General features: G+C 41.3%; 1 protein-coding gene across 11 annotated transcripts in view; it reads right to left on the bottom strand.

The window, feature by feature from the left end:
• Positions 1-19,535, bottom strand: part of KDM2B (lysine demethylase 2B) — a 125,816-nt gene that overhangs the window by 28,832 nt on the left and 77,449 nt on the right. For all 11 annotated transcript variants that reach the window (XM_054843803.1, XM_054843802.1, XM_054843804.1 and 8 more), the window contains one exon: positions 11,418-11,504. In XM_054843803.1, the coding sequence (XP_054699778.1) occupies positions 11,418-11,504 (87 nt within the window). The remainder of the gene's footprint in view (positions 1-11,417; positions 11,505-19,535) is intronic.

Here is a 19,535-nt window from a genome sequence, read left to right on the forward strand (position 1 = left end):
CTTTGCCGAGCTGGTGTTTAAAAAAATTGGATAGGATATGATATAAAATAGCAAATTGGGAATCAGTGGGGGGAAAACAACACAATAAAATAAACTTTTCTGATTATAATTGCTCTCCAAAACTCTCATCTTGTACAAGAGCAGCTAACCATTCAAAGAAATATTTAATACACAGAAAGAACTATTAAGAGAGTATTCTTCCAGCTCAATTCTTTCAGCTTGTCTACACTAGAGAACACTAAATTACGACAAATAGCGAGCAACCCTTGTGTGACCAGTGTACATTTGACTAGCCTGGTGCAGTTTACATCAAGCTTAGAAAACAAAATAAGCAGCAGTGACCCTAGTCATGCCTGTATGGGCTTAACTGTGTCCATACTTCAGCTTTGCGTGATATAATTCAGTAATAAATAACATCCTTAATTAAACTGCTGAATGAGCCTTAGTGAAAACTGCATGAAAACAGACAGTACCTTCTATTCTGAACTGTTGCTTTGATTGCACCTCACCTGAAGTCATATATAAGTCTCATCAATATCATAATCTTCTCCACAGAAACCAATTATGTTGTCACAAACTGAGACAATAACCTCAAGCGAAGAATAAACAGCAGGAGCAGATGAGTGCCAAAGAACCAGATTTTATTCTCATGCAAATATCCTTAAGTAGTAAAACCAAGATGGGGGAGGAAGACTACAACCCCTGCGCTGTACTCACTTGGTCCTGAGGATCTCTAGTACCACGAGACTTCAGCTGCTGCTACCAGTGCTAAACAGGATCTGTCTTTTCATATTAGACACTAGAGTTTATGATTCTATGATTCTCAAGATGAGGTGAAGTACAGTTTTCAATGTGGTACAAACATACCTTTGATTTAACCTTCCTTTGAAACTTTTATAGAATATTATATTTAGCTAGTATTAGAGAAAAAAAATATTTACGTGGAAACAATTGGAAAAAAAACCAACCTCAAACTGGTTTATATGCAAGTCCTGAAACAAGATCTTGTGATCTGAACTGCTGCTGCTTTCTGGAGTGCAGCACATGTTTTTGAAAAGGAAATCCACTGACATGTTTATGAATCATGATTCTTGACCTGTATCAGCATAAGAGAGTTACCCAATAGCTTTCTAAGGTTCATTGTTTTGGTGTAAGGGTCCATTCATGTGAAATATGATCTCAGCTGTTGGGCCTAGGCAAATTTCATGACACTTTTCTCAAGAGTTCTAGCCAATATTTCAGTCATATTCTCACCACTAGCAGTGACATTCTGACAACCTAAATATCCACCTAGTATCATGATCTTACTACTTCTTACTATCTATTTTACCTGAACTATGACATAAGAGCAGTCATCTGATACACTGAATATCCATCCCAATCTCTTAATAAACAGTCTGATTGGTCAACCTTAGATCAAATAAAGTAACTCAAGACAAAATGATATATTGATCGCTCCCTCCATGTAATGCCTACTGCATGTAGTTTCCCTAACCAGTATCCAACACGGGAAAAGAAAGGCAGCAAGGGTCGCACGATTATCTCTTGAAGGCTGACAACCATGGACTATTGCAGTGCAGTATAGAGGGGCAACACATGAAACAGCAAAACCAGAATGTGCTGGTCGTAACTCACTCGCTCCATCTCTCTCATGAGCCTTAAAAACAAAACAACCCCCCCAAACCCCCTGAATGCCCCGTCATCTTAAAAATATAATAAATAAGACTGCAGAGTAGTGACACATCGAGTTCATCTACCACACAAGACATGAGTGCTGCATCTTGGGAACCTGCTGATAAATAACAGGTCTACCTTCACAGCATCAGATTTGTGGCAACAAAGAGGTACCAACAAACTCGAACAGCTCATGAGATCTGGATCTACGAATTTACTCTCTACAGGAAGAGCGGTGGCATGACTGGGACTATCCACTGGGAAATGAGGCAAATCCTGCCATGCTTCCTTCTTCTACAGATCCTTACACCACGGAGTGTTCCCACAGCACAGTTTGTGCCTCTGAGAGCCGTGTTCTGTCAGTAAATGCAAGAACTAGCGAAATAGGCTCCTAAGAAGATAAGAAGTGACTGCAACGCTGGGGAGGAACATGCAAATAGATGTGGCTTCTAGCTGAAAAAGTGGATTAACCAGAATATGTAACCTGCTTTCCTGTAAGTGGCTCAGTGCACTGAATGTGCTCACTGAGAGAGTCCAGTGTGCCCAACAGCTGGGCAGCTGCTTTAAAATCCAGAGACCAAACCCAAACATTTAGAGGCAAACAAATGGTGCACTGAAATGTAAGCACAGTTTTCCTTATGAGAGCTCAGGTGCTGTGCTGTCACCTACAAACCTGACTTGGATTTGTAGGGAAACATCCAGGACAAACAACCAAACCATGCCAGACTAACTCCCAAAGTTGCTTTGCTTTTATCCAATCTTCTCCATTTTTTTGTTAGATTTGCTAAATTTCAAAAAGGAGAGCACTTCTGTACCTCTTCTATCTGGTCTACTAGTGCCTGCAGGAAAGTCATAAAGTTGAAACAAGATCTCATTTATATTCTCAGCAGACTTTAATTTCAATGTGCTATGGAACTAAAAGAAAGCCATCTTCTCAGGGACAGAACATACAATTCAATTTTGTTCTGAAAAGTGCACGCAGGATTAATGTCCATAATTGTGCAGCACGTACCATGGAATGACAAACGCCTTCCCCATTGCTCTGCCAATGTGCTTCAATCCAGAAACAAAACTATTAAATCTCAGATACGCAACTCAAAGTTTGGATGGTTTCAGTGTTGGGGTGGGGAGAGCATGAGGATGCTGGAATACTTAGACCAGGATCAAGCCTTAGCTTTTTTTTGGTTTTGTTGGCCAACCGAGCAATGAATGTAGTCAAGCTCCCGGTGACAAAACTTGAAACCCATCAACTCATTTCACATACACTATCTAAGAAAAAGGTCTTAAGACCAAAGTAGTTTTCATCAGCACTTTTACTGTCATGAAATAAAGAGAAAGCTGCTATCTTGAAAAACGGCAGTCAAGACATAGTTGGGAAAAATTCACATTACTGAATATTCATGCATATGGTAGAAGAATGACAATGGTGAAGAATACATAAATCTAGAATGATACGTGGAGCACAACAGCTTGAAGAGAGAGATGTCTGTTCATTTTTTCCAATCCATTCAAATTTCTATTCCGAGTCAAAACGGCTCTAATTTACCTGTTTGATGTATTAATCACATGAAGCCACTGGTCAGATTTCAAAGCAAGTGGCTGAGAGTTGATAAGAAGGGAAAATATTAAGTCAAAGATGGAAGATTAAGAAGGTGTTCATTCAAGTCCTTGCTATTTATAATTACTCCCTGAAGGGACACAATATTTCAAGTACAGCCTCTTGAGGTGAGAAATAATCTGTCAAGTCACCAGGCAAAGCTTTTAGAAAAATACTGAGGCAATACACAGTGAAGCTCTTTGGGCGTGTTATGTGTGATACACATACACCAAACCCTGAAACTCCTCTGGCCTGCATGGAGTTACCACAGAAATGAATTTGTCTTGAGGACTAATGTTTGTAAGACACTGAAGCAGCGCTCAGAAAAATAAACTAGTCAGGCAAGGAACTGCCCTCCTCAGCAGTGCTGCCCCAGGAAAGCAGATGTTTGACAGAAACTCCTCGTGGCTTCAGCAGCTCTTGCTCCTTTGCACAGTACCCAGAGAAGCCTTTGGTTCTGGTGCATCAGTTTTTTTCCTGCTCCCAAGCATATTTAGCAGGAAAAGGCCTTTTCATATGCGTACAGCTACTGTGGGAAGTCCCCTAAAAAAAAGAAAGAAAGAAAAAAAAATCCCCCAAACCTCAACTATGTGGTTTTGTTTCTTAATGGATTTGTCAGGAGCCAGAACTGGGATATCTATCTGAATAAATTTCAGTGCTCTCCTACCACATGGCATGTACTATCCCTGCAGTGTAAAGAACAGAAATTATTCAAAATTATTTAAATCACTGATTCCAATCACAGTTTAAATCAGTAAAGAGAAAAACAAATTTAAATTGATTTTAATCCTCATTTTCTTTTGTACTTAAGTTATTTTCTGGAAGATAAATTATTAGCATCTGATAGCTACCAAGAAATGTCTGATTTGCAGTAGATGATGAACTTCATAATCAGGACTTTTTATCAACAAAAAGGATTCACAATACACACATATTTGTATATGCAAATCTTCTTGCAGACTATTGGCATTTAAAATTGTTGTTGACACCAAGCAGAGTTCAGGCAGTGCTGTGTGAGATCACTTCAAACACCTTTAAGCTAGTGCCTGGCAAGGACAAAATGTGACAGTTTAAATCCCCTTTTTGCTCCTGTGCCACTTTCAGTGACTGATGGAAAACTTACTTCAATCTCAACCAGAAAAATACATCTTACAACAATTTACATAGAATTCTTTTTGCTGTCGTTCTATTTTTTTTTCCCTCCTTCCCAGATTTTTTCCCGCACTAGAAGGATTCAATTTTTACTTGAATTCTTAAGTGCTTGTTTTTAATTGTCAGTATTTGCTTTCTAATACGTTCAGATCCCCACAGGAAGTACCCTGAATGGGTCTCCAAGGACTGGTCTGTCTCAGGGAATTTGGCAGAGTTTTCCCACTGCTACTACAAGGAATGTTGCTTTCCTGGTGGTAGCCCCCGGGCAGGCTCCCGAAACTGATGCTGTTTTGATGTTGTGCCATTTATACCTGCTCAGATCTGTTTCAGACACCACTCTGGTTAAAACACTAATTGCTGTAACGAGTACCTCAGTGCTCTTGCTATATGGTGGAGCTGGCCTAGTGATAGCTATGGCAGGAATTCTTAGTAAGCCAAGCAAGTGAAAACTGGAAGTATTTATTCAAAGGTTTGCAGGAATGCTCTTTGTCCACCTAACACCACCTTCCCCTGAATTTAAAGAAAACCTAGTGTAAAACAATGCTCGACACTTCTGAAAAATCACATTGGTTTCAAGTTCATCAAAACTCTTGAATCTACGCTTTTTTCCCCTCCTAATTTCTACATACATTCAAATTTATCATGTCCACTAATTCTGAGTCCATTTACTTACTATTTCTTAAGTTTGATCCAATGCACAATGCTGCATATATGTTCATAAAATCAGAGACATACATAAAGGAGCTCTGTTATTTAAAACTGGTAGATCTTCTTCCCTTCCCAGTGGTTTTAGTATGAAATACCATGAAAAGGGAAAAAGGTTCCTTGCTGGAAAATGGCAGCAGACACATGAATGTGCCCAAGGATCTCTATGGGCTCCAGATCTAGAAAGGGTGACTAATACCATTACCTTTTCTTATTTAAAATACAAGTTATTTCTGAGAATCTAACACCCTTTTCATCACAGTTGTCTACTGTTCAGTTCAGACTATGAACAATGATCAGAAATCTTATTTCCAGCCTAAATCTATATATGGTATGTTTATACTCACTTGTTCTCATGCCAACATTGTCCATTAGCTTAAATAACTCTTCTCCTCCCCTGGTGTTTACACTCCCTGAATCACTTATGCAACAATCATCTTCCCCTTCAGCTTTGTTGTGCCATGCTGAACAAGACATGTTCTTCTAGTCTCTGCTCTTAAACATCACATCGTGAATACTATATATGTAGCTGTGGAGTCCGATATCCACCCTCATCCCAAAACTACCTATAGTGGAACTAGAATAGAGTGAGAAAAATGATCAAACATATGGTATGGTTTGTGTACCAGAAAAGACTGAACTTACTAGTGTTTTTCAGCTTGGGAGTAGGGAAAAAAAAAAGAAGAAAAAAAAAAAAAGACTGAGAAGCAGTAATGGGGACATTAAAAAAAAATCATTGACAGCACAGAGAAGGTGAACAGAGACCTCATTCAAATTTCTCAAAATGCACAATACAGAAGGCATGAAGTGTATTTATGATATGAAGGCACAGATCTGAAACAACATAAGCAAGTACTTATCTACACAGAGCTTTATTAAATTACAGGGGACACTGCTACAGGATGCCACAGAGATCAAGAAGATCAACAGGTTGCACAAATTATTAGGTAAATTCACAGAGGGGAAAAAAAAATCTACCAGGGGACACTAAACACAAAAGATGAAGACAATCTTCTAGCTTAACTGGGAAGATAAGCAAAGGAAAGATGGCTGTATGTCTGCTTTGTTCTTACAACTCTTTTAATAGCTGTGACTGGCTACCGTCAGGAGGAGGACACCTTGCTACAAGGGCTCTCTGGGCTGATGGAGTATGACTAGCTCAACCCTTCTTCATTGTTACCAGCCTTTTGCTCTGCCTCTGGCAGATTAGTTCTTACGAGTTAATCCTTCTTTTCCAGATACATGGATGTTATCTGTACAATTTTGAAAAGCAGATTTCTAGTAAAAATAATAGGGTAAAAAATAAACTGCTGTGAGACGGAACTCGCTAATGATCGGAATCAGATGCTGCCCATGGTAACAGGAAAATAGAGTCAAAACCCCAGAAGGTCCCTTTCAACCCTGTGCCCACCCACCGCCACCCCCCAACCCAAATAACAACAGAAAAAAAACCCTCAGCCTGAGAGATGTCCTCATTTTCTTTTTTAATGATCACTTTTTCTTCCTGGTTCTCAGGCACTGATACATAGCTATGAACATTATTTGCATTGCCAATTGCAGGGAAGGTTGTTTTTAAAAAATACAACCCATAATCCAATTAAAATTTCAGTTTGTGGCCTTTACTAATTAATAGTACTACTTTAAATAAGAATATTACCATTTCCTTATTATGCTTCTCAAGTATCTTCTCTTAAAATCAACAGGTAAAAATTACATGGAAAAAGCGTACGAATGGGCATCAGAAGAACAGCCACATATTGCAGCATTGTTAACCAGCTACTGAAAATTACAGCTTCATCTCCTGCTCACAGCCAGACCTATATAAATTTGGACACTTGCTATCATTACAAATGCAGTGGCTTTAGGTTTGTGCCAGGTAAGAGAGATGAGAATCCGGCTCACAGTCTGCATTTCTAACTCTTCACAGAACAAGAGGGTCCAAACATATTTTAGTTCTTTATAGCTGCTCTTCATAGACAACTAAAGATCTTTATCACAATAAAAACAGAAGGCGCTGCCACAGAGTGTAATTACATGCTACTATAGTTGACTGTTGTCTTCCAGAAATAGGAAATGGTTTGAAAAATGCATGGTTTCTGCTTGGGCCATACTCTGAGTTCCTTAAATAAAATGCTATCCCCTTAGGATTATTTCTCACTCCTCTTCAGTTAAGAACCTAAAATTGCAAGGCAGTGTGCCCTATGAAGTTCTTCCTTTCGGACAGCTGACTACCATTGCAAACAACCCCAGAGATAAAAGCACTGCACCAAGCAAGGACAACTTACTGTTGCACAACTCCCCGACAAAGGAACGGGGATGGGGTTTACATATCCCCAGCTGGGAAAAATGTGCTGCTTAGTCTGAAGGTATGTAAACTGTCAGTCAGCCATCAGGAGAAGGAGGTTTCAAATATCCACTTGGTCCCACATTCCTGATTCCTCAAAGAGGCCTAAATTAGGATTATTGTACATATCCTATGATCCCTGGCAAAGTCAAACGTTTTGGTAAATGAATCATTATCAGAGACGACTTCTGAAAATGGACTGTTTTCTCTTAGTCTATAGCTAAAAGAAAAAGGCAGGTTCTTACTTCTTCTGAAAGAGCATTTCCAAAAAAAAAAAGAAAAGTGCCTACTGGAGTATAATTATTGTGCTAAGTAATTATCAATAAAATATAAAAAGTACGAAAGACTCAAAAAAGCTCCATAAAGATGAGTAAATATCATCTGGACAAGGTGCCTATGAATCACACACCATTTCCCTTTTACCATACAATAATAATGGTTCATACATTTTACTACAAAACTTTCTGCTGAAGGTGTCACAGATCTTTATAAACATTAATTTCACCTCACAGCCTCCCAGGATGGGAAGCACCATCTCTGTGTAATACAGAAAAGCTCAGGAAGTGTAAAAGTGCCATTCACCTCCTGCAACACAAGGAGGCTGCAGCAGAGCTGGGAACAGAACACACATCCTTCCCTCCCATTTTGTACACTAACCACAAGATCATCAAATGTCACCCATTTATTTCATCTCCTCGCAAAACCAGGTTTGATCATTACTTCTGTTTCTTTTCTCAATGAGTAATATTTTTTGAGAGCAAGCTGCAGTAAAACTGACAGCTCCAAATGTCTTTAGGAAAGGTAGACAGGAGTAATACAGCACAACGGGGCCACAACGTATGGATGGGTCTTGCACGGACTTAGTTAAATGTCTTGCCCATTACACCTTATTCACTGTGAACTGTGACATAAGGTGAGTGAACGTGTTTCTTCCCTAAACCTCAGAATTTCACAGTCTTCAAGCAAGCTTTTTGCAGTACAGAACTGTGCGCACTGTTGACATGTCACACTAACAACACATGAAAGAAACTGTGACTCAATTTTAAGGGGGAATATTATTTGCTACTTCTAAAATAATTCAGATTATTAAAGGCATGTTCTTTCAAAAGCCAGTCAACATAACTAAGCCTACCCTTCCACAGCTTGGGTTATTCACATAGTTTAAGTCATTCCCTGTCCCTACTCCAGGGATCTTTTACTTTAGTAAAAGTTCTCTCCCTCTGCTCTTCATTTTCCCCGCTCCATCCCTTTTCAGTACTTGCCTTTCTCCTCATCCTGCTCTCTTGCCATTTCTCGTCTCTTCCCCTCCTTTCTTTACAGTCATTTCCATTTTCTTTGAAATGTTTTGGCATTTAATGCTGGCTTTATTCTTCCTTCTCCATCTGCTGCTCTTGTCTTTCTAAATCTCTTCTGAAGCCTTCTCTTGGGAGAAAGCAAGAGCCATGTTTTCCATTTATTCCCTCCTCTTTCTGGATTTCAGTTCCCTTCTTTTTCTTTATGGACTCCGAATCAGACAACCCTCCTCTCTCCCTGGAAGCAGCTCTACCAGCTACAATGTCTTCTTACCAGCCCCACAATAGCTGGTACCATGCTGTGTGCTATCTGCCACTCCCTTCAAACACCAGTACCTCTGGAAAGGCACTGTTAAGTATTTGGCATTTCTCCTACATACTACAAGAGCAGTACTACAGAAAGCAAAATTAGCGGTAGGTTTTACTCCCCTGCCTTGTGCTCAACATTCGTGGAATCTTCTGGCCATGGAGACTTGCTCCACCAGCTACAATCCAATTTTAAAGGGAGTTTCCCCCTCCCTAAGGGTTTTCTTCTCTATAAAATCTTCTATTTCATTATCAGGACTTGCAGGGAACAAAGGAGAAACCCACGCTTAACTACTAACACTGCCTTTATACAAATCTCCCCTATATTGTCTTTCCAACATATTTTAATTTGGGACTCAAAGGCTCAACTCTAAGATGTGTCTTCCTAGCCTGTTCACTTGGCCTCTGTTCCCAGACAAGTGAAATAGCTGTAACATGTAAGACGACATGGACATTTGCCAATTAGAAACGCAACAACAAACTGCTTTTGGGAAACATTCAGCCATATCTGCATGTGGACCTTTCAACTAAAACAAAAGACATAATAAAAACTGATCACAGACCAAGCAAAGTAAATATGAAGGGAATGGTGAAACAATTTCTTCTATTAGAAATCTTTGTTTATTTCCAAGCATCAATCTAAAGCCTGACTTTCTGTGAAAGTTTTCCTCATATTTGTTATTAGCCGGTGCATTTAATTGTTTATTATTGTACCTTAGCACTAGGAATGATGCCTTCTAGAAGTTTTTGCTTTCAGAAAGGTTAAAGGAAAATAAGCACCAGCAAGTTAAAAAAAACCAAACCCTTGCAGCCAGCAAGATGGATTTTGTAAAGAGGGATAAGATTTAAGTCACAAAAAATACAGATCTTTCACAGTTACAGTTATGTTGCCAATGCACAGAAATAAAATATCAGAAATGAACCATTTATCATGGATTCCAAAATAATGTGAACAAGAACATTAGGAAATACCAAAGCTTATAAAAGCCACAAAACGCTAAAATCCTCGATTCTACCACAAGCTCAAAAGGTACAGCACAAGAGACAGTTGTTTCTTACTGTTGTTTTACGTGTTTCAAACACCAGCTTTCCTCTGGTCACAGAGATTTTGCTTTATTCAATGCCTGGAGTACACTCGACTCATGAATGAACAGCAGCTACCAAAGCAGTGGAGTAGAGAATCTGACACCTATTCCTCTAAAAGGTTTTCCACTGTTGTTTTTACACAAATAAATGTTTGAAACACAAAGCATATTTCCATGGATTTATTACAATTGAAAAGGGAAATATGTATTTAACAAGATGTAACTTATCTGAAATGTGCTCAGCTAAAACCCAAAAAGAAACCAAGAAGGAACGCGTTATGTTCATTCTGCCCCACTCTCCTCTGGTAGTTTGATGTTCATAGTCTCCTACTTCCCATCTGAAAACAGCAAATTCTCATGGCTACAAGCAATTATATGCCAAGCCGTGACAAGTGCACCGGCACAAAAAGTGAGAACAGGGAAAATAATTCACTCAATTATTTGAAAGTTATTTACAATGATAACAACAACAACAGATTTTCAGATAGAAGCCTGCTTTAAGCTGACCGACCCTTTCAGCATTTCTAAAGAAATTATGTATTATAAAACTAATTCAGTGAAAAATGAAAGTAAAAATAGAAGCGATGAGACATCTTCTAAATAAGCAAAGCTGCTTTTACAGCATGCTGAATAACTGGAGTGTGGTAAACATACCACTGTTATAAATAACATCCAGCCTTTTGACATTATTCTTTAGTTAATTATTTCAAACTCTTTATAAGCATTAATGAAGCAAGCCTCATGGTTCTCCTGCAAAGTGAAGAGAATTACTCCCATATATAGGAGGAAAAATGAACATACAGGGACAGAAAACAACCCTCCAAAGATACAGTGGCACACTTGTACAGAGAATTCAGGAGGTCACATAGTAAGAGAGAAAAAACATCCTCTCATCCAGATGCGAGTGCTTACTAAGTGTCCAGTTTGTAGGATTTACACATCATTTAATTTTACACAAAATGTTGCATCACCATTTTTAGATTTAACCACGACTAGTAAATGACCAAGACATATCAAAGTTTTATAGCAATAAGTAAGACCGAAACAGATTCTTTTTAAATGGAAACTCTAATGATTTCTCCCTGCCAAGGCACTTTAATGTTCTGCTCCAGCACCTAATCATAAAACCATTAAAAACAACATTTCACGTTAAAAATGCTAGCAGCTGCCAAAGTACCATACACAGCACTTTGTCAAATGATAGATAAATAAACACCAAGACCTAGCAGAACAATGGTTAGTAAGTAATTGTGTCTCATTACCTTTGTGGTCTTCTTGGGCCAGCTAACCACAGGGACACCCGAAATGGCAAGATTTTGGTCATCATCAGCATGTTCCTTCAGTATGTTCTGTTGCAAATGAAAAGGCCTTTATTAACCAGAGAAATATTTCTCCAACTTAAGAGTGCAAAGACTTACAGAAGACAATACTCCACTCTGATGAAAGGTAGAGCGACAAGATCTCTGCTGACTTGTTACATCTCTGCAAGTTACTTTTGCTTCCAAACTTCCAATTCACACTGAAACTCTTGCACCTGTCATTAAGATCCAAGATGTGAAGTTTCTTGCAAAACAGACAGCAAAATCAGCCATGAATCACCTCAAATATTACAGACTTCTTTATAATTGGCGTGTCCAAGAAGACTGGTGTTTTTTCCACTGGTATATATCCACATATATATTTCCACAGTCTAATACCAGTACCACCTCTCCCTTTAAACTCCAGCTCGCTAAATCTCAAACAACCCGCACCAGTCACCACAGCCAACAGCTTTTCTGCTAATGAAGTCTACAGAAGACCATAGAAGCATCTAGGCTCTGCCATTGTTATTTCTGCAGTCTTAGGGCACCAGGCGTGTAGATTAGAGCAATCCTCAGATGCCTGAGCATCTGAGTCAAGAGACAGAAGTGTGCAGTGTAACCTTTCATCTTCATGCACGTGGCAATTCAAGAGCACCGTCATTTCCGCTGGCCTGCCTTCCACACTGATGGGCAGGCCAGAGCTGTTGCAACCTAGTTCACTTCATGTGATCAGGTAAGGCATTCAGGTTCCTGAGTATCCACTAGGAAAGGAGCTGACTCTGGACAGTACAGTATTAAGGGAAAAGATTGGTTTCCCCTTCCTTCCACCCCCACCAAATCATTTTGCTTTGATGCACTGTCCTAGAAATCTCATGAGTGGGTTGCACTGGCTTTGAGCTTCCACCGCTGTGAATCACTCCCATGACCATGTAACTCAACACAGAGGTGGGGAAGAACTCTTTCTAAGCGTACTCAATTGCGCAGTTGGGAACAGTCCACGCTTGCTTCCCGTGACTCTCTACGTACTTACTAACCTAGCTACAAAGCTCTTCATTTGGGGCTCAGGTAGCTGAAAAAGACAACAAATGAAAACAAAAAATGAGTCGGAAGGAGGATTCTGCTGTGCTGCTGAAAACTGAAGCCCAAATAAGCACTAACAGGTTAAGGGGGAAAAAGATGCTCCAATAAAACAAACAAGAACTGCAGGTTGGAAATTACCTTGTAATAGAATTTAGTAGATAACCTCAGACAATGAAGTTCAGCAGTGTTGCTCCCCAAGTATACCGACTTCTTGAAAAAAGCTTAATTAGACAACAATAGGCACCAGGCTCTCTTAATCCCCAGTGTAGAGCTTTAATAATTAGAAGTTTCACTACAAAAAGAGCTTAAAATACAGTAATTGTTTTAATAGGAAGTGCACTTGGAATTCATCTGTAATCATCCAACTAAAGCTGGGAGTACGATGGCATGTTCCAGGCCCCAAGAGCATGAGCAGGCAGATAAGCATCTAAACTAGGGTTTGGATGAGTGTCCCTGGGGCTGGCTTTCTGTCCCCGGAGCTCAGGCAACCTGCTGGATTCAGCTCAATTCCCCAGTCTGGGCTTAAATGAGAGATGCTTTACTAATAGACACCGCAGCACCAGCACAGTGCTGCTGCTTCTGATACAATCATACCAGTAAGGCTGTTCCTGATACTGGTTAATATAAAAGCAGCACCCATGATCAAAATAAGCAATACCAGTAGAAGCCCAGTTTCATCAGCCTGACACTGTGGCTGCACTCAGGAGCCTGCACAGGCACAACCTGGCTAGTTAGGAGCAAAACCCAGCTTGCCCCAGCCTGACTGTGATGTGGAGCTTCAGCTGAGTATTCTCGGAGTGAAACAGCTAACAACTTTTACATACAGACTGGTCATTGGCAAATAGAGTGCACTGTCAGCAAACTTGCCAACACCACCAAGCTGTGTGGTGTGGTCAACACGCTGGAGGGAAGGGATGCCATCCAGAGGGACCTGGACAGGCTTGAGAGGTGGGCCTGTGTGAACTGCATGAAGTTCAACAAGGTCAAGTGCAAGGTCCTGCATGTGGGTCAGGGCAATCCCAAGCACAACTACAGGCTGGGCGGAGAATGGATTGAGAGCAGCCCTGAGGAGAAGGACTTGGGGGTGTTGGGGGATGAGAAGCTCAACATGAGCTGGCAATGTGCACTCGCAGCCCAGAAAGCCAACCGTGTCCTGGGCTGCATCCCCAGCAGCGTGACCAGCAGGTCGAGGGAGGGGATTCTGCCCCTCTACTCCACTCTTGTGAGACCCCACCTGCAGTACTGTGTCCAGCTCGGGAGTCCCCAGGACAAGAAGCACGTGGAGCTGTTGGAGCGAGTCCAGAGGAGGCCACAAAGGTGATCAGAGGGCTGGAGCACCTCTCCTATGAGGACAGGCTGAGAGAGTTGGGGTTGTTCAGCCTGGAGAAGAGAAGGCTCCGGGGAAACCTTAGAGCACCTTCCAGTCCCTAAAGGGGCTACAGGAAAGCTGGAGGGGGACTGCTGACAAGGGCATGGGAGTGACAGGACAAGGGGGAATGGCCTGAAGCTGAAGGAGGGCAGATTTGGATGAGATCTGAGGAAGAAATTCTTCCCTGTGAGGGTGCTGAGGCCCTGGCACAGGTTGCCCAGAGAAGCTGTGGCTGCCCCTGGCTCCCTGGAAGTGTTCAAGGCCAGGCTGGATGGGGCTTTGGGCAACCTGGGCTAGTGGAGGGTGTCCCTGCCCATGGCAGGGGGTTGGAACTAGATGGGCTTTAAGGTTCCTTCTAACCCAAACCAGTCTGTGATTCTATGAAATCAACTGTTGGCTCAGCTGAGGTTAAGTGAGCATTCTCTTTTCTTGTGCCCTTTTTATTTTGAGAGCGATCACTGCATTAACTGAACTGTGACCACATTCTGAAAGTTAGTTTTCAATCCTAAAAATGGAGAGGTCTTTTGTATTCTCATAGCAAAGCCAAAATTCTCCAGAACAAGGCAGCAGCTTGAGAGCCATATAAACAAAGGACAAATTAATCCCTCTCTACTTTGCTACTCTTAGATTTGAAAGCTTGTAAGGCAGAAAAACTTAACATTTCCACTAATGACTGTCAGAGACTCTCAGTTCAATAGAAAGCAGAGTATATCCAAGAACTTGGCAGGATAACAAGGTTTCTTGTTATCGTATGTATCACGTGAAAATATTACCCAAGAAGAAATGTAAAACTATGGCAGTTTATCATCTCAGCCAGCCGAAAACAATAGATGTCTGAGCAGCAGAACCATAACCAAGCCACAGTTGCACCGACTGTAGTGTCAGGTGTCACCGCACAACAGGCTGGAGGAGGCAGACTTTTGTTCACCTGCTTAAAAAAAAAAAAAAAAAGAAAAAGCCAAAAAGCCATGGGACTCCAGTTAAACAACGTGATGCTCATCCAGCACAAGGCTGCCTGATTCATTACACTTGAAGGCTGTGGTGACAACAGCAGGTATGAAGGAAAGAAACTGATTAAGTATGTAAGAATTTAGCTTAGCCATTAATTTCAAAAGCACAGCAAGGAGTGACTCCCCTGAAATGCATTCAGTAGAGGGAGTTTTTTTCCTGTCATCAGAATGAGAAGGGGGTAAGATTTCTTGGCAAGAAAAAGTAAGAACATATTTCAGTAGATATCATCTGTCTTGCACAAGAATCTTCTGCTGCTGCCAAGGAGTTGTGGATATTTGACAAACTCTGTTCTTCAAACTGAGTTTCTTCTGCCCTAATGGACTTCCTCAGTCCCTTCTGAAGAGCAGCAGCATTTTTGCTTTGAAGTGGGGAAGGTCTGTGGCATTATTAGGAGGTAGATCTCAAAATCCTCTTCCCCAACAGCAACAAAGGAATTACCATCCTGCTGGTAACACAACAGAAACATTGTGTGCTGAAATCAGAGGCTGTGTACAGACAAGTATCACTGGCAGAGCGTTTAATGTGGGACACAGACTGTCACAATCAAAGGTCTGCTCAGCTTTACCTGTCCTGTGATGTGGGGTGCGAACTACACCAAGGAGTAAGACGGTTACTCTTCTTCACGTGTAAGTCCACCCCAACTGCATCTTTAGTAAACTAACATACCATTTGGGAGCTAAATATGAAGTGGAGAAGCCATGTGACAAAATTTCTGATCTCCAGGGCCACCATCTAAGTAAAATTACTTCTTGGGGATTTGGGTTTTTTTCCTCCTTCTCTTCCTCATCTGCTCAGTGGAGGCACTTTTCTAACGGTTCAGCTGCTACTTAATTTTTAAATTGGGAGCAGGAGTTGTTGCGCTGTTTCATATTCCATTTCAGGGCACGTATATATGGAAGACAAGGTACGACTGCAGGCTGCGTGTGCCTCCAACAGTAACATCAACAGCAAGGACGCGGGGGCAATGGCTGCAGCATCCTCTGGCTGCTCACCCTGCCAACAGCTACGCTGCCAAGCCTTCCATCCTTCTGCAACGTGGGTCAGCTGAGCACTCTTGGGGAGGGTATGTTTGTACAACAATTTCCCCTCACATTTGCTGCACATACAGCTCACACAGAGCCCAGCCGCAGACATTTGGATCCAGAGAGTATTGCATCTCCTCGGCCGATTGTTCAGATGCCATCTGCCACGGACTGAACGCCACTGTCAGTAATCGCTGTTTGGAGGCCTCCGAGAAGCTCCTTTGGTGGTGAACACAGATACAGTGCCCATACAGCAGAGCTGCAGCTCACAAGAATTTAATCCCTTGTTTGAGCTGAGGGAAGAACTGACCTGCTCCCCAAGTGAGGCCCGCGTTATGCTCTGCAAATAAGCCTCCCTTGTGCTGCTGCACTCCATTGATCATGGTGATAAATGGGTTCTCCATCTGCAGAGGCGTTGGCTTGGCACTTTTGGATTGCTGTGTCCCCACTAGATAGTCGCAGCTAGTTAGGAGCTTAGATGACGTGTAAGGAATTTACACAGGCTTAGTTTAGTTTTCAGTCTCCCTTCTCATAAGGAAAATAAATTACTTTACTTCAAAGAGTCTCACCTACTTGACATTAAATAGCTGTAGTTGTATTTACCACTAAGAGCAGTAATCCAGTCACCCATCCTTTACTGTATTCTTGCTCACATGGGAAAGCATGGATTCTTTGGGAGTTATCCTGATTTGTGTGAAACTTCGCATCAGTGAATAAAATGGTTTCCTTTCTCCAGTTTAACTACCCATATCCTGTGTTCTGAAAACATTAATTATCTTACTGAAGCACAAAGACTTGAAAGTCATACAGAAAAGTTCCTGAGCGTATTTCATTAAGAAATAAAACTGCTACAATAAACATGGATTTATTTTCTTCAGGAAGAAACTTGTTTAAAACTTTCCAAGCAGAGCAAGAGCTTTCAGACTTTCTGTCAGAGCATGTTCTTGCTATGCATTTGTTAAAAATCACTTTCAAATGGGTGCACTAAAAGCGTACTTTTTATAGGATGTATTATTAAAACATCACATGCCCAAAAGTCAGGTTGCCCATGAAATAAACCTTGTGAATACAGCCGATTACAGTCACAGCACGTATGATCTACACAGCTTTTTCTGCAGGATGTCTGCCTCCATTCAGTCACACAGATGACTGGTGCTCTGGATATTCATCAGGGTGAGGCAGAGGTGCCAGGCTTCTGCTCACTCTACTGCTAATGCTGTCAGCAAAATCCCCACATGATTTTCTCTACAAGTTGGAAAACTAGTAGCAAAGTAAGAGGGAATATGATTTAGTGGTCAAGGAGATAAACAGCATTCTGAAAAAAAATGGACTGTATTTCTTCTTCTGCCATTGTGTGACAACAATTTTTTTAAATCAAGTTTCCACAGGCACTCATGAATTGTATTCCTACTCTTCCTCACACCTGGTTTGGGATCTGGATACTAAAGATCAGAACTTCTGCTCTGCAGAAATGTTAAGCAATTACAGTTTCAGTATCATTAAAATGATCTTTAGCATTATTCTTAAATAATACTAACTTTTCTGAAAATCACATTCGCGGCATGTAAAAGCAGTATCCAAAATTATGGTCACTTTTGTCTTAATCTCTTTGCACCCTCACTCCCTACCTGTGAACCAGAGATAACAGCAGCTCATCGATTACCATGTGTGAAGAACATGACTACCGTAGTGAGGAGAAGGACTGGGAACCCAAAGGGAACATTCATATCCCCAGGTTCAGCTGAGGGTCTAAGCAGCATGCCGTACCTAACACACACTGAGGAGCAAGGACAGAACAAAATACTGAATTGCCGCATTCTGCACACCAAGCGATACAGGAATCCTGCAAGGACCAGTATGCTAGATGTATGCTCAAGGAGCTGAAATCAGTTACTTGGCAACTTTTCCAGCAGCATGCTCTATTCTTTGAGGGGAGAAGCCCTAAACATGCACCGATATACTTGTTTCTGATTATTTTTTTAAAGCTAACAAATTGAATAAAACATACTTCACGCTTTGGTATGAAATGGGTTACAAGGAGATAGGATGCTTTTACATCCAGGGTTCCAACAAGAGATGGGAATGGGACACACCTCGTCAGGGGCTGCCTCAGACAATTCGCTGATGAGCAAAGGGAAGACCTGTGTGGAGGGAGAGTCCTGGGCTCCGCTCCTGACTTCAGAGGAAGCATACTCAAGCAACCATCGATGTGAGTGCAACTCCCCCAAACCACCCCGATTCCTTCAGAGCACCTAGCAAGGGGATTATGCAACCGCAGGGAGAGTTATGGAGGGAGCAGGCTCTGTGGGGTTTAATTAATCTACTATGCTGTATTGACTGTGGGCCAATATGGTAAGAGAGATGGGTAAGAAAGTTCTTTAACATTTCTTTAGACACTTGAAGAAAATGTTTGAGTTAACATCCTTTTAAAAGGTCTTACTCTGACTAATCAGTCACAGGCACACCAAACATACAGAGGCGATTCTAGAGAAAACAATTCTGCAGCATACATGTTTAGATGTGGTCAGGGGCTCTTTAACCAGCAGGGAACCATAAATATCCAGATGTTGGGCTACATCCTGATGGTTACAGTGTGTGCTGGCAAGGAGAGAAAGTTTAGAAGCAGGCAGTTATCAAAGGAGAGGGAACATCAAGACTGCAACTTTGCAAGATGCACAAAATAAACTGGCAGGTGCCCACTTAATAAACTTAAGTTAAAGCACAGTATCACGAAAAAGTGCAGGACGGGCCTTTTTCTGAAATGTCCGTTTGCAGTTCTCCATGTCTGTAGCTAGAGAATCCACTGCTCTAAAGAGGAATAAGAAAGCATATACTCCTACACGGTGCTTTCAGCCAGATTCACATATGGTATCTTGCCGTGTCCTAGTAAGATGTCTCACAGTGCATTGGAGTATGTCATCAAAAGAGCATGCACGGTCATATTCTGAACATCTGCACCATTTATTATGTGTTGTACCCCTTTCTGGGATTTCAAGAAGGGATAGCTGATTTTGAAGGAAACTTGGTCTGTGCGTCAAGCTTGGAAAAGTAACGCTACCATTCTTTTTCCTTCACCGCAAATTCAACTCCTGGTCTTGAAGCTTCATTTTGATTTCTGATTAGAAGATGACTGACCGCATAGCAAGCCAGTGAATCTACAGCCATGACTTTGGGCATGTGCGTCCACTTTGTCTATGAAAGTGGATGATTTTGCAAGAAGAGACTTTCTGAGCTCTTGTGGTTTACCAGAATGAGTGCCGTGCATCACACTTCCAGGCTCCACAATTGTGGAATATGGTTCCACTGCGCACTGTGTATATTCAGCTTTCTTTAACTGGCTTTGAAGCCTTTTCTAAGCAGCTGTTACACTACTTGCACTAAAAAAGTACAGGCTCCTCTTTTACCATATAAACACGTATTTTTCCCCTCAGATTGTGGCTCATGCAGCTGTTGTTATAGAACGTGTGTAGCTGAAGAGCCATACTGTACACAGAAACAGCACAAAGCTAGCAGTCCAAACACAAGACCATGAATCAATACTCATAGTTCCACAGCAGGCCAAATTGCCATGGTACTGGACCTGTGGAGGACAGGCTG

Source organism: Grus americana, chromosome 16 (genome assembly GCF_028858705.1).
Source record: "Grus americana isolate bGruAme1 chromosome 16, bGruAme1.mat, whole genome shotgun sequence".
Classification (NCBI taxonomy): domain Eukaryota; kingdom Metazoa; phylum Chordata; class Aves; order Gruiformes; family Gruidae; genus Grus; species Grus americana.